This window comes from Cicer arietinum, chromosome 8 (assembly GCF_000331145.2).
Source record: "Cicer arietinum cultivar CDC Frontier isolate Library 1 chromosome 8, Cicar.CDCFrontier_v2.0, whole genome shotgun sequence".
Classification (NCBI taxonomy): domain Eukaryota; kingdom Viridiplantae; phylum Streptophyta; class Magnoliopsida; order Fabales; family Fabaceae; genus Cicer; species Cicer arietinum.
In genome coordinates this window covers 23,214,410-23,226,003 of record NC_021167.2, presented here as the reverse complement: position 1 = coordinate 23,226,003, position 11,594 = coordinate 23,214,410, and the positions used below count along the sequence as shown (strand labels likewise).

The window sequence follows — 11,594 nt, the reverse complement described above, 5'->3', positions numbered from 1 at the left end:
ATGATAGTGTGGTGTGTGTCTTAGATTTTAAGGGAGAGAAAGGAGAAAATTTCTCTTTTTATCTTACTTACACCAAAATCTTATCACTATACTACCCTTCTTTTACTCACTTGGCATAAATAATGCTCATATAAAAGGTTGGAAATTTTCAACTAGTGGCATTGCCACAATTTTATTTTGTTTTTAATATTGATAAACACTAAATTGAGTGGGAGGTTTATTACAATTTTCTTTGATATCATTCGAGTAAAAATAAGAATAATTATAATTTATTTACATATAATTTAAGAAAATTATATTTTTTTGAAAATTTTGAACTACCTTTCACCCACTTTCATTAATTGTGAAGGTATCAATGTCTCTCGATACTATTTTTCTTAAATAAGCTAAAAATTGATGACTATCGGTAAAACAAAAAATGGAGGGACATAAATCTATTTCAAAAAAATATTAAAATAAAAAAAAAAAAGACATTCAATTGAGCAAGTTTATTGATTTTTGGATGAGTATTATATAACTTGATTTTCTTCGGTATATTCTTTTTTCTTGCATTAAAAAAGTTTCTCATTGGTAAAAGAACAATTCAAAAGATATATAATAGTCGTTGTCTTATCCTCCTCATCAATATATCTCCTACAATGTATTTCACTAGCACTTCTACATTCCAAAAATCCTATATTATTTCTAAATTATGAACAATTCTATAATGTAAATTATCATCAGAGACAATAACTTATGGATATGTCATACTCGACACCCAAACATATGAGTTTAAATCAACATCGAAATCACATGAAATTGGATGATTTGGAACATTATTCTCCGTTGACAGTGTTACATTACTCCAAGAACCTACAATACACATATCTGGATAGTGTTGCAAATATGGTGGATGTTCTTTGTTATCTGAATTGGACAAGTTGGAACCAAAGACATTGTGAATAACATTTTTAGGACTATTTTTGATATGTGTAGCTTGGACCACAATTTCCTAAAAAGTCTTCGATGAGTTTTGAGTCTGAAGCTTCGTCACGACTCCTCTCAATTTTTTCCTAATCCGAGAGAGAAAATCTTGAATAACAGTGGCCCGATAGTGACAACAACCTTTCAATAAGAGTTAGAATCCTAGAAAGGACTCAGTATCAAATTAGATACAAACTAAATTTTTTTGTTATTAATGGTCTGATAGTGACAACAACCTTTAACTGATTTAAAGGAATTTGAAGAGTCTGATAAACACTCGATACTCTTAACAGAGCTTGACGATATTAAGCCATAATTGTTGAGAGTGGATTGGTTTGGATAAGCTTCAAATAATACCCAGTCTGGAGAGGCTTAGAGAACACTTGGTTCCTCAACAACGCAAAACAAGTGTTTTGTCGGGATTGTTGAGAAGACTATGGGTTCTCTAGTGGTAGCTTGAAGAGACATTTACAATAATACTTGGAATCTAAAGAATTATTGTACAAACTCAACTCAAGAGGTATTGTCTGTCAATATTTTTGAGGAATCTAAAAATTGTAATCCTGGTTGTCTGCTAAGGCATCATAATATAGGGAGTTTGATGAGGTTTTTACAAACAACACAAAACAATTGAAGTGGCAGTTAAGAGATTCTAACCAATTTGATTATATTGAATTAAGTTATCAGTTATACTAAGGCACATATATTTTTAAGAGGAGAACTAGATGTAATAAATATCATCAAAATTGAATCGGACATTGAACCCATGTAAGCACCAATTCAAGGTTTGACTAGAGTCAGATCGGGTCAAACTAGTAATAATTAAATATTTAATTTTTAATATGATATTGAACACAATAATATATAAAAATAACATAATATTCCAAACTTCACACAACTAAAAATTAAAAATAAAAATAACATAATATTCCAAACTTCACACAACTAAAAATTAAAAAAAAAAATTGGGTATTTGGTTTGTGAAAAGGAAAAGTAAATAATTGTGATTATCTTTTGTAGCATTTTCCAAATGTTGGGTATATTTATCATCTTAAATATTCGCTAGAGATTATCATTCTCTTGAATAATAGCTTGAGGTGGTGATGATATATATATATATATATATATATATATATATATATATATATATATATATATATAAGAGAGAGAGAGAGGGAGAGGGAGAGAGAGAGAGAGAGAGACATGTTCATATCAATTTACTTATGACTTATCATCATAATAAGAGCACTTGTGTTTCTATTTTCTTTAAAATTTTAAATTGAGGATTATGGAGATTCCTTTAAAGGAGATATGAGTTTGAGCAAGCTCAACTTTCAAACATCGGTGATCTTCATAATGATATTTTTCTTCATCCTCACAACCATTCTCTGACTATGATCTTTTAGTTGCTCCCCTTGAACAAGTTCACAATCTTGATGATTTTTCTCACAAATGCCTCAAACCATTTTACTTTCCTTAGCAACCTTTTTCTTTCTCTCTTTTTATTCAAGAGATTTAACTAGTAATCTTGCATGAAAAGATACAAATAATTTTGTTACCCATGACTTAATTGGTCCTTAAAATTTAGTATACATCTTCTCATGATATATGTTCATCTAATGAAATAAAAATCTCGTAAAATAAGTTACTACATATTGAACATACATCTTAGTCTTAGGAGCATGAAAGAAAAAGTAAGCTAAAATATAAAATTATTAAAAGATAAAAGTAGTACACATATCAAACAATGAAGATAACACATAAAAAGTTTATGTTACGTGAAACTAGTATGAGAAAGTAAATGAATTTTTTAAAAGAAACATGATAATAAAATAAAGTTTTTCCTTTTTAATATTAAACTAATATAAAAGCAATGTTCACATAGAGAGGACAATATTAAAATAACATAAATTATGAGTAAATTATCACCTAACTTATGAGTAAGTTAGAGGTGATAATCTAAGTGTTTATGAGTAAGTTAGAGATGATTATCTAAATGTTTATCACCTAATGTATGAGTAAGTTAGGATGATAAGTGTCATCCTATGAGATATGCTCTCGTAATATAAGATATGCAAAATCAATTATGAAGATATATATGAATATATCTTAAAGACTTATTTGCTCTAAATGTTGATTCAAGATCTCCAACGGTAATATTCTCAACGGATATTTTTCTCAGTATTTAAGTAAAAACAGATGAATCAATCAAATTTGTGAGATAATGAACAAAACAATGTGTTAAGAATAAATTTTATAAAAGTCTAGAACATATCAAAAGAAAATAATGAATAAAAATTCCTCTCAATAGAGATCTATTACAATTGATGTAAATCAATCAAGTTGTTTGATACACTTGAAATGATATAAGATTTCAAATGTAATATTCTCCCAATGATAGTTATAATCTTAAAAACAAAATTTGTGTCAATTGAAACACGAACTAGAACTAATGTAAATCAGTCTAATAGTGACAACAATTCTTACATCCAATGTGGCATCTACCTCAACGACAAGCAACCAAAAAGTTGAGAATGGTTTTAATAGTAACAATCTAGAGATGCTAAAGAAAAATACTCATAGTTTGAAGAGGCCCAATAAATAATACTTGTAAGCTATTGTTGAAATAGTGGATTAAGTCATTAACTGTATTGAGGCAAAATATCGCGGGAAGAGAAGGACTAGATGTAGCAACAGACTATTGTAAACTAATATAAAAATTTTTGTGTCCATTCTATTTCTCTCTATGTATCTCAATCTAAGTTCTTTATGATTCAATTGTATTTTTCTAAACCTGGTTTATAATCATAAGTTAAATGATTTGATAAATAATATATTTTTGATTAAGCAATCGAACTATTTTTCAGAAATGGCAAAACACAATTGAAACCTCTCATTTCTTATGTTTTCTAAAATCTTCAAAACCAACTAATTCTATTTTAGTATTCATATTTTTCTAAGTTTGAATACAAATTGATTAAGTTATATAAAATGACAAAAATGACTTTGTCAAAAGATCATGCATTTAAAAAAAAAAATTATTAATGTTTTATTTTTATTTTTATTTTTTATTTTTATTTTTTATTTTTTATTTTAATACCATATTCTAATATTTTTTTACTATATTTCGATTTTGTATTTTTATTTTATATTATGTTTTATAAAAGTAACTGAGTAAATTATTGTATTTATCATAAACTGTGGCTTTTAGCCCAATTAAAATTAAAGATAAATTTTTTAATTAGAGAGACATAATAGGATAATTTCAGAAATAGCTTATCATATCATTTTGATTCATCAAACATTGAATTGAAATATGATAACTATTGTTAAGAAATAAAAAAATAAAAAGAAATTGTTGAAAATAACAATTTTTGAACTTATATGAAATTGAATGCACAACATTTAAGATAACTATTGCTACATTTATGCTACATTTAGCCTCAGTTTGATTTATTTATGAAAGAAAAACAAAGGAAAAAGGTGAAAAGAAGTGGAAAATGAGATGATTGATGAGTTGTTTGGTATGAAATAATATAGAAGAAAAGCGAGAGAGTCTCGTCTAAATCTAACTCTCAAACATACCTTAAAAGTCAGACTTGGATGGATCAAAGAATTACATCATAGTTTGTTACTTTAACTGTGTAGTCTCCAATCAATAATAATTAGAAAGTTAGCTTTTGTACCCCCCATTTAAACTTGTACCCCCCTAATTTAATGTTTTTTGAGTAAAATACCCAAAATAACCTTAAATCCGAAAAAGTGAGTTTTTCTGAAAAAAAAAAGTTTTTACTGGAAATTTCAAGAGGATTGAAATTTCCGGTAGTTCAAAATCAATACCGGAAATTTGAAATTTCCGGATGCCTTCCGGAACTTTCATTTTTTGAAATTTCCGGTAGTTCAAAATCAATACCGGAAATTTGAAATTTCCGGATGCCTTCCGGAACTTTCATTTTTTGAAATTTCCGGTACACTGCTTAACTTTTTGGGCAGGAGCAACCCAACAAATTTTTGAAACTACCGGATTTTTGAAATTTCTGGATTAACTACCGGAAATTTCAAAAAACGAAATTTCCGGTGAAAAAAACCTAACTACCGGAATTTTCAAAATATTTGAAATTTCCCGTATTGAAAATACAACTACCGGAAATTTCAAATACCAAATTTCCGATAATAAATATAACTACCGAAAATTTAGTTGCAAAAAATTACTTACCGGAAATTTAACGAGGTGTCAGATTTTGGCAGTTATCATTATTATTATTATTATTATTATTATTATTATTTTTCTCTAATTTAATGTATTTTATTTTATTTTAATAATAGAATTTTGATTTTTTAATAATTATTTTTAATTTATTTTAAAAATCAAAATACTATTAATTAAAAAAATTAAATTGAAGAAAAAAAAATACATCCTAAAATTTTGCCACAAACAAAACGTGTCCCTAATATTTTGCCTATAAAATAACAACATATTTTCTTAACAACTTACTCCTATTTTTATTGCGAATATTTTATAAAATAACAACTTATTTTCTTAACAACTCTCTCCTATTTTTATTCCGATCTAATAAAAAAATTAATAAAATATTGTTAATATAATTAAAAAATGATAATAAAAATATTTAAAAAATATATAAAGTTTTAATAATATAATTTACTTTACTTTATTATTATTATTACTTTTATTATTATTATTATTAATATAATTTATTTTATTAATTAATTTATAAATAATATTCGATATTCATTTATAACTACCGGAAATTTCATTAATAATGAAATTTCAGGTAAAAAAAATTCTTTTAAATTTTTACAGTTTTATCAAGGATAGTTTGGACATTTAAAAATAAAATTTTTAAATGAGGGGTACAAGATTAATTGAGGGGTACAAAAAGCCAACTTCCCCAGTAGTTGTTTGATTTTTTTTAAAATATTTTTTAAATTAATTTTTTTGTTTTATTTTTTTTATTATATTAGTATTTATTTGATTTTAACTAATTTATAAATCTTGTTATGGAAAGGAGTATTAATCATTAATTATGATGTATTAATTATGAATTATTATGGTGTATTAATAGTGTATTAATTATTAATTATTTATGGTATATTTATGTGCGTTAATTATTGACTAATTTATTATCATTTATAAAAATAATAAAATAAAATAAAAATTAAAAAAATGGTGTGTACCGGAAATCTTTTTGAGAAAGTTTTCTGGACCGGAAATCTTTGGAATGAAGTTTGCCGGTAGTACAAATTTTCACTTCTGTACCGAAAATCTTTTTTGTAGTTCCGGAAAAGATGAAATTATAAAAAAAAAAAAAAATAAAAACTTTGAATTAATAAGGGCATAATTGTCATTTTCAAAAAAATATGGGGGTATAGGTATAAAAATGGGGTATAGGTATAAAAATGGGGGTACAGGGAAAATTTTTCGGATAAATGAGTGGGAAATTTTCTAAGTTCACACATTGATTGGGCTTTTTGGCCCTCTTTTGTTAAAAAGAAGTCATATATTCAAATGTTAAAAAAAAAAATTACTCAAAATTTAAACCAAATTAAATAACCAAGATGTGTATTTTACATGTCCAAATTACCCAAAATATATACTTTTGTGTATTTAAAAATATTAAGATATAAGAGAAAAAACAATTAAACAAAACTTTAAATTTCGGCATAGCTTTGATAGAAAAAAATTGCCAGCATAGCATATATTGGCAAAACTAACAAACCTGACTCCATAATGTTCCCTGATAAGTAATCAAAATCATTGCAAAGGAAACAGGTCTCTTTAAGCACCCAACATTAATACTCTCCATAAATCATAATATCTCAAGTATAATCATATCCTTAAAACTCAATCAAAATCCTCAATTATCAGAATTTTAAACTGAGATTATCTCATCATTCTTGATATTGCATAGAATCACTGTTAAAAATAATTGATGCCACCTTAAACACATATTTGCTTTACAATAGTAGAGATATCAAAAACCTTAATTTAACATTAAGATTTCGTATATAGAATAACCAATTTTTTTATGCTTTACAAACAACAAGTCTCAATCTCTCCATTGCACATAACACTAATATCAAATCCTAATAACCCAAAAATAATCAATGAAAAAGGGTAAGGGTTCATGAAACTAACTCCATAAAAAATTATAACAATTCCAACTTCATTTTCGCCTCAACCCCGTTAGAGTCCAACACTCGACGACTGCATCATAAAGTCGACTGCACCATAAAATCCACTATGGAGATTTTATTTTTCTAAACTTCATTCCTTCATCCTACTAGTACACTTTCAATCAATCATAACTCTTTCAATAATTTACCATCATTTTCTTCTCTTAAATTCATTTCATAAAAATTCTTCAATTTATAACCCATTAACAAACCCCTTTTTTCCATTTCACCCAAAACAAACATAGCCTCTTTCACTCTATTGAACCCTACAAGTTTACTACCCAAACACCCAAAAAGCTCACAATCCAAAGCCTTATCTTTCCCACTAAAACACCTCACATACTTCATAGCTTCTTCAAAACAATTCATCTTCAACAAACCTTCAATCACATGCATATGTGTCGAATACAACATCGGCACTCCATCGTCCACCATCCTCCTCACCACCACCATAGCACAATCCACCTTCCCTTTCCTACACGCGCCCAACACAAGCGCGTCGTAAGTACGCGCGTCCGGACAAAACCCTTTCTCCTCCATCTTTTCCAAAACACCGACCGCCGCATTGACATCGCCGATGAAACAATGCGCCGTGAGAAAAAAATTGTGACCCGCCAAGTCGAGCGGCACGCCGAGCCGAGTCATGGACTCGACCACGCGCTGCGCGTGGTCGAGTGATTTTTCTCTTGTTAGTAGGTTGAGGATTGGGTGGAACGTGCAGGGGCTTAGGTTACAGTCTCCCACGCGCGACATGGATTCAATAACGTGAAGCGCGTCGTCCACGCGTCGAAGCTTGCAGAGGCGCGTGACGAGGGAATCGAAGGCGTTTCGGCGCGTGAACCCAGGGTTGAGATGAGAGAGTGTTGTTACGACGTCGTTGAGGAAAGAAGGTGAGAAATTGGTGTTGGTGATGAAACTGAAGGTTCGTTTTGTGTTGAAGAAACCGTCTTGGATGCGCTTGTTGAGGAGATCTCGAAGAGAGTCGAAATCGCCGGAGTTTGCTACGTCGGCGGCGACGTTGTCGTAGTAGGTAGCGGTGGGATTGTCAGGGAAGGGTTTTGATGTTAGGGTTGTGAAACCGCGGAGGGTAGAAAGGGAATTAAAGGAAATGTTGAAGTGTTTTCGGAGAAACGACATCGTTTTTGTTTTAGGGTTTGATTGTGAAGTTAGGGATGAAAATGTGTTTATAGTGTGAAAGGGTTTATGGTGCAAATTTCAAAGCCTGTGAAATTTTAAGGTGTAAATGGGAGGATTAGGATTAGATTAGATATCTGAATTTTTAAGTTAATATAATTATTATTTGGTAAAGAAAATGAGTTAATTATTCAGATGAATTTTGTCGTAAATAAAAACTAAAGATCAAGCTCTAGTGTTGTAGAATCGAAAACCAAGAGTTTAATGAGGTAACATTATAAAAATTTACATATCCATTCCATTATGTCACTTTGTTAGATTATTTATGAATTATTTTAACAAAAAATAATAATTATATGGTGGAATGTGTTGAGTAATAAGATTTTTATTAGTTGACAATGGTCTTTTGCTCACTTTACGTGTATATATATTGATTTTTTTAATAACTTAATTATATTAATCTATATGAATATATTAAGGTATTTTTTTAGATTAAATCTTTTGAAATACAAAAACTTATTTAAAAAATTAATCTCTTTTAACAAATAGTTTTTATATTCATATTAAAAATCAACTCATGGCTACGTATTTAAAGAATCAAATTATTTATCAACAAAATTCAAAATTAAATTATTTGTCCACAGAGTTCAAATAAATTATTACACTAAGTTTACTTAGAAGTAAATTTTATAATCAATTTAAATATTTTATTACAAAATACACTAGCTCAAAAGAAAAATTACACTTGAACTTTATAAGATAAGTTTGTTATCCCAAATTTATGCATGGACCAAACCTTCAAAACTCATCTCAAAACTAAGAAAAACCAAATTAGACTTAGGCTTTAGATTATTTTCAGATAATATATAATAGGTTAGCAAAGTTATACTGAGTCCCACATATTTCCACCTCTAATGGGAATACATTGTTTAACAAATTTTTGTAACGTGATATTAATAATAATTATTTGTGACAATTTTGTTTTAAAATATTTTAAAGAATAAAAGTAAAAACAAAAATTCACAAAGTGTAGTAACGAGTAACTTCCAATAACTAGTAACATGGCTGGTAACTTGATAAAAAGCCTCTGCTAAAGTTAGTTCACTCTTCGTTTTTTCATTTTTTTAGAGAGGTGATGTAAGACTAGTTTTTTATTTGAAATCATTTCTCTAAATCAATTAATTTTCTTTTTTATATAAATTAATGATTTTATAAGTTCAATTTTCTTTCATTTTATATCTATGATTTAATTTTAAGTGCGATTGTGTTATCTATAGTTTTGTTGTAACGTTATTTATTTTTCATCTTAGTGTAATATTTTTAAAGATAAAAGTAATTGTCAACATTATTAATATTTTATTTATTTCATTAAAAAATTACAAGATTTATAATTAATTTTAATAAAAAAATACTTTATAATATAATAGTAGATATAAAAATTATAGAATCTGAATATCAAACTACCGGTTTATTTGTCTTTGACAGAAAAACTTTTCATCAAAGTTTCCCACTAATTTGCTTCACGCATTCTTCTCCACACTTTCCTTCCTCATTGTCTGTTTCGGTACGATGTTTTTGTTCCTTTCCCATTTCTCAGAACTGCATGCCAATTCCACTTCAGAAAAAGAAAAAAAGGATCATTTTTCGTCCAATTTGGATTTTGGGGATTTTTTTTTTTGCACTTCAGGGTTTTTGAATTTGTGTGTATTGTTGAGAATTTGAAATTTTGAAAATTATTGGAATGTGGTGATGATTATTTGGATTTTGGTGAAAAAATTTCACTGTGATTTTGAATTTCTGTGTGCTTGATATATTTGTTGCTATGATGTGTTATGTTATGTTTTTCTTTGTTTACATTGAAAATTTGAATTTTTTAGGGTTTTGGGGATGGTTTTATGTTTTGGTAATTTTCCTCTAATTGGGGTATTCACTTTCGAATTTAGCTCGAATGAAGTTAAGTGTAAAGTGAGAAAATTAAAATTAGATTTTTCAACAAACTCATGATTTGTTATGATATACATGCAATGTCCACATTTGATTAGTTAATCAACATTGAGTCACTTTACCCTCTAAATTAAGTTGCTATGTGTATTTTGATTCTTGGCTGCTACTCCCTCTGGTCTTAAATGTAAAAGTTAGTCAAAGAAAATTGATGTATTTCGTCCAAGAAAATTGATGTATTTGGTCCAATGATGTATTTTCTTTGATCAACTTTTGTTTATATTAAAGCCGGAGGGAGTATATTGTTATATTATGTTGTGCTATCCATTAAGAATTTGAAACCTGAACTTTTTGCTGTGTTTTTGCAGTGTTAATGGCTTATGTAGATGAGGATGGTTCTTCGGGCTCTGGAGATGACGTGAACATGTTAGACGGACCCAAGCGTCAAGCTGGTGTTTCAGCTAGTGGTGGTCGGAAGAGAGGCAGAAAAGCTACTGGCACTGCCATAGTTGATGCCATGCTGCAGATAGCAGCTGCTTCGAAAATGAGGGCAGGTGCAATTATGAAGAATAAAGAGAACTTTTCTATTAACAAGTGCATTAATGTGTTGGATGAGATGCAAGGTGTTGATGAAAGGATTTACTTTTTTGCTTTGGATTTGTTTGAGGATCACCCTAATGCCCGCGAGGTTTTCATCTCTCTTAAGGGTGAAAAAAGATTGCCATGGTTGCAGGGAAAATTCGGTGTTTCCTCCGGTTTATTTGTTTGAGAAAATCGTCCTTTTTTGTTTTTATCTTTTGTTATGAAATGGTCGTGTACTTTTGTATACTATAACTAGACTGCAAAGGAATGATGTTAGTTACTATAACTAATTTGATTTTGTGCTTAAGTTCTATGTTACTGAATTTATCGTTTTGAATCTTTAAATGCAAACACATCTCTTTGTTTTCAAACTATTCTTGACTTGTTTTATGCATGACCTGAATTGGAATGCTTTTTAGTTTTTATCAACTAGATATATCATAAAGACAGGTTATCTTGTACATTTCGTAGTTTTGAAATTTATTTTTACAGATAAATCTATCGTTGTGGATGACATTGATTTGGAATTGGATGAGATGGAACTCGTCGCGGCTGCTGCTGGGTACTATTATTACAGCTCTCTAACCAAACAACCTTCCCGTTGTTTATCACCGAGGAGATGTGAATTTATGACAGAAGTGCTGAATGGTCACGACGACTTTTGTCGTGAAATGTTGCGGATGGACAGGCACGTATTTCACAAGCTGTGTGGCATTCTCCGCCAAAGAGCCATGTTACGCGATACTGCTGGTGTAATGATAGAAGAACAGTTAGCAATA

The 11,594-nt window shown here is 29.0% G+C and overlaps 1 protein-coding gene across 1 annotated transcript; it reads right to left on the bottom strand.

Moving 5' to 3' along the window:
- Positions 1 to 6,954: 6,954 nt before the first annotated feature.
- LOC101507157 (pentatricopeptide repeat-containing protein At2g40240, mitochondrial-like) lies at positions 6,955 to 8,419 on the bottom strand. The gene has a single exon (XM_004512578.4). It carries the CDS (start codon positions 8,293 to 8,295, stop codon positions 7,285 to 7,287), a length of 1,011 nt encoding a protein of 336 aa, XP_004512635.1. The 5' UTR covers positions 8,296 to 8,419; the 3' UTR covers positions 6,955 to 7,284.
- Positions 8,420 to 11,594: the final 3,175 nt, after the last annotated feature.

Excerpts from the sequence above, each read along its gene's own strand:
- LOC101507157 (XM_004512578.4), bottom strand. The coding sequence starts at position 8,295 with ATGTCGTTTCTCCGAAAACACTTCAACATTTCCTTTAATTCCCTTTCT.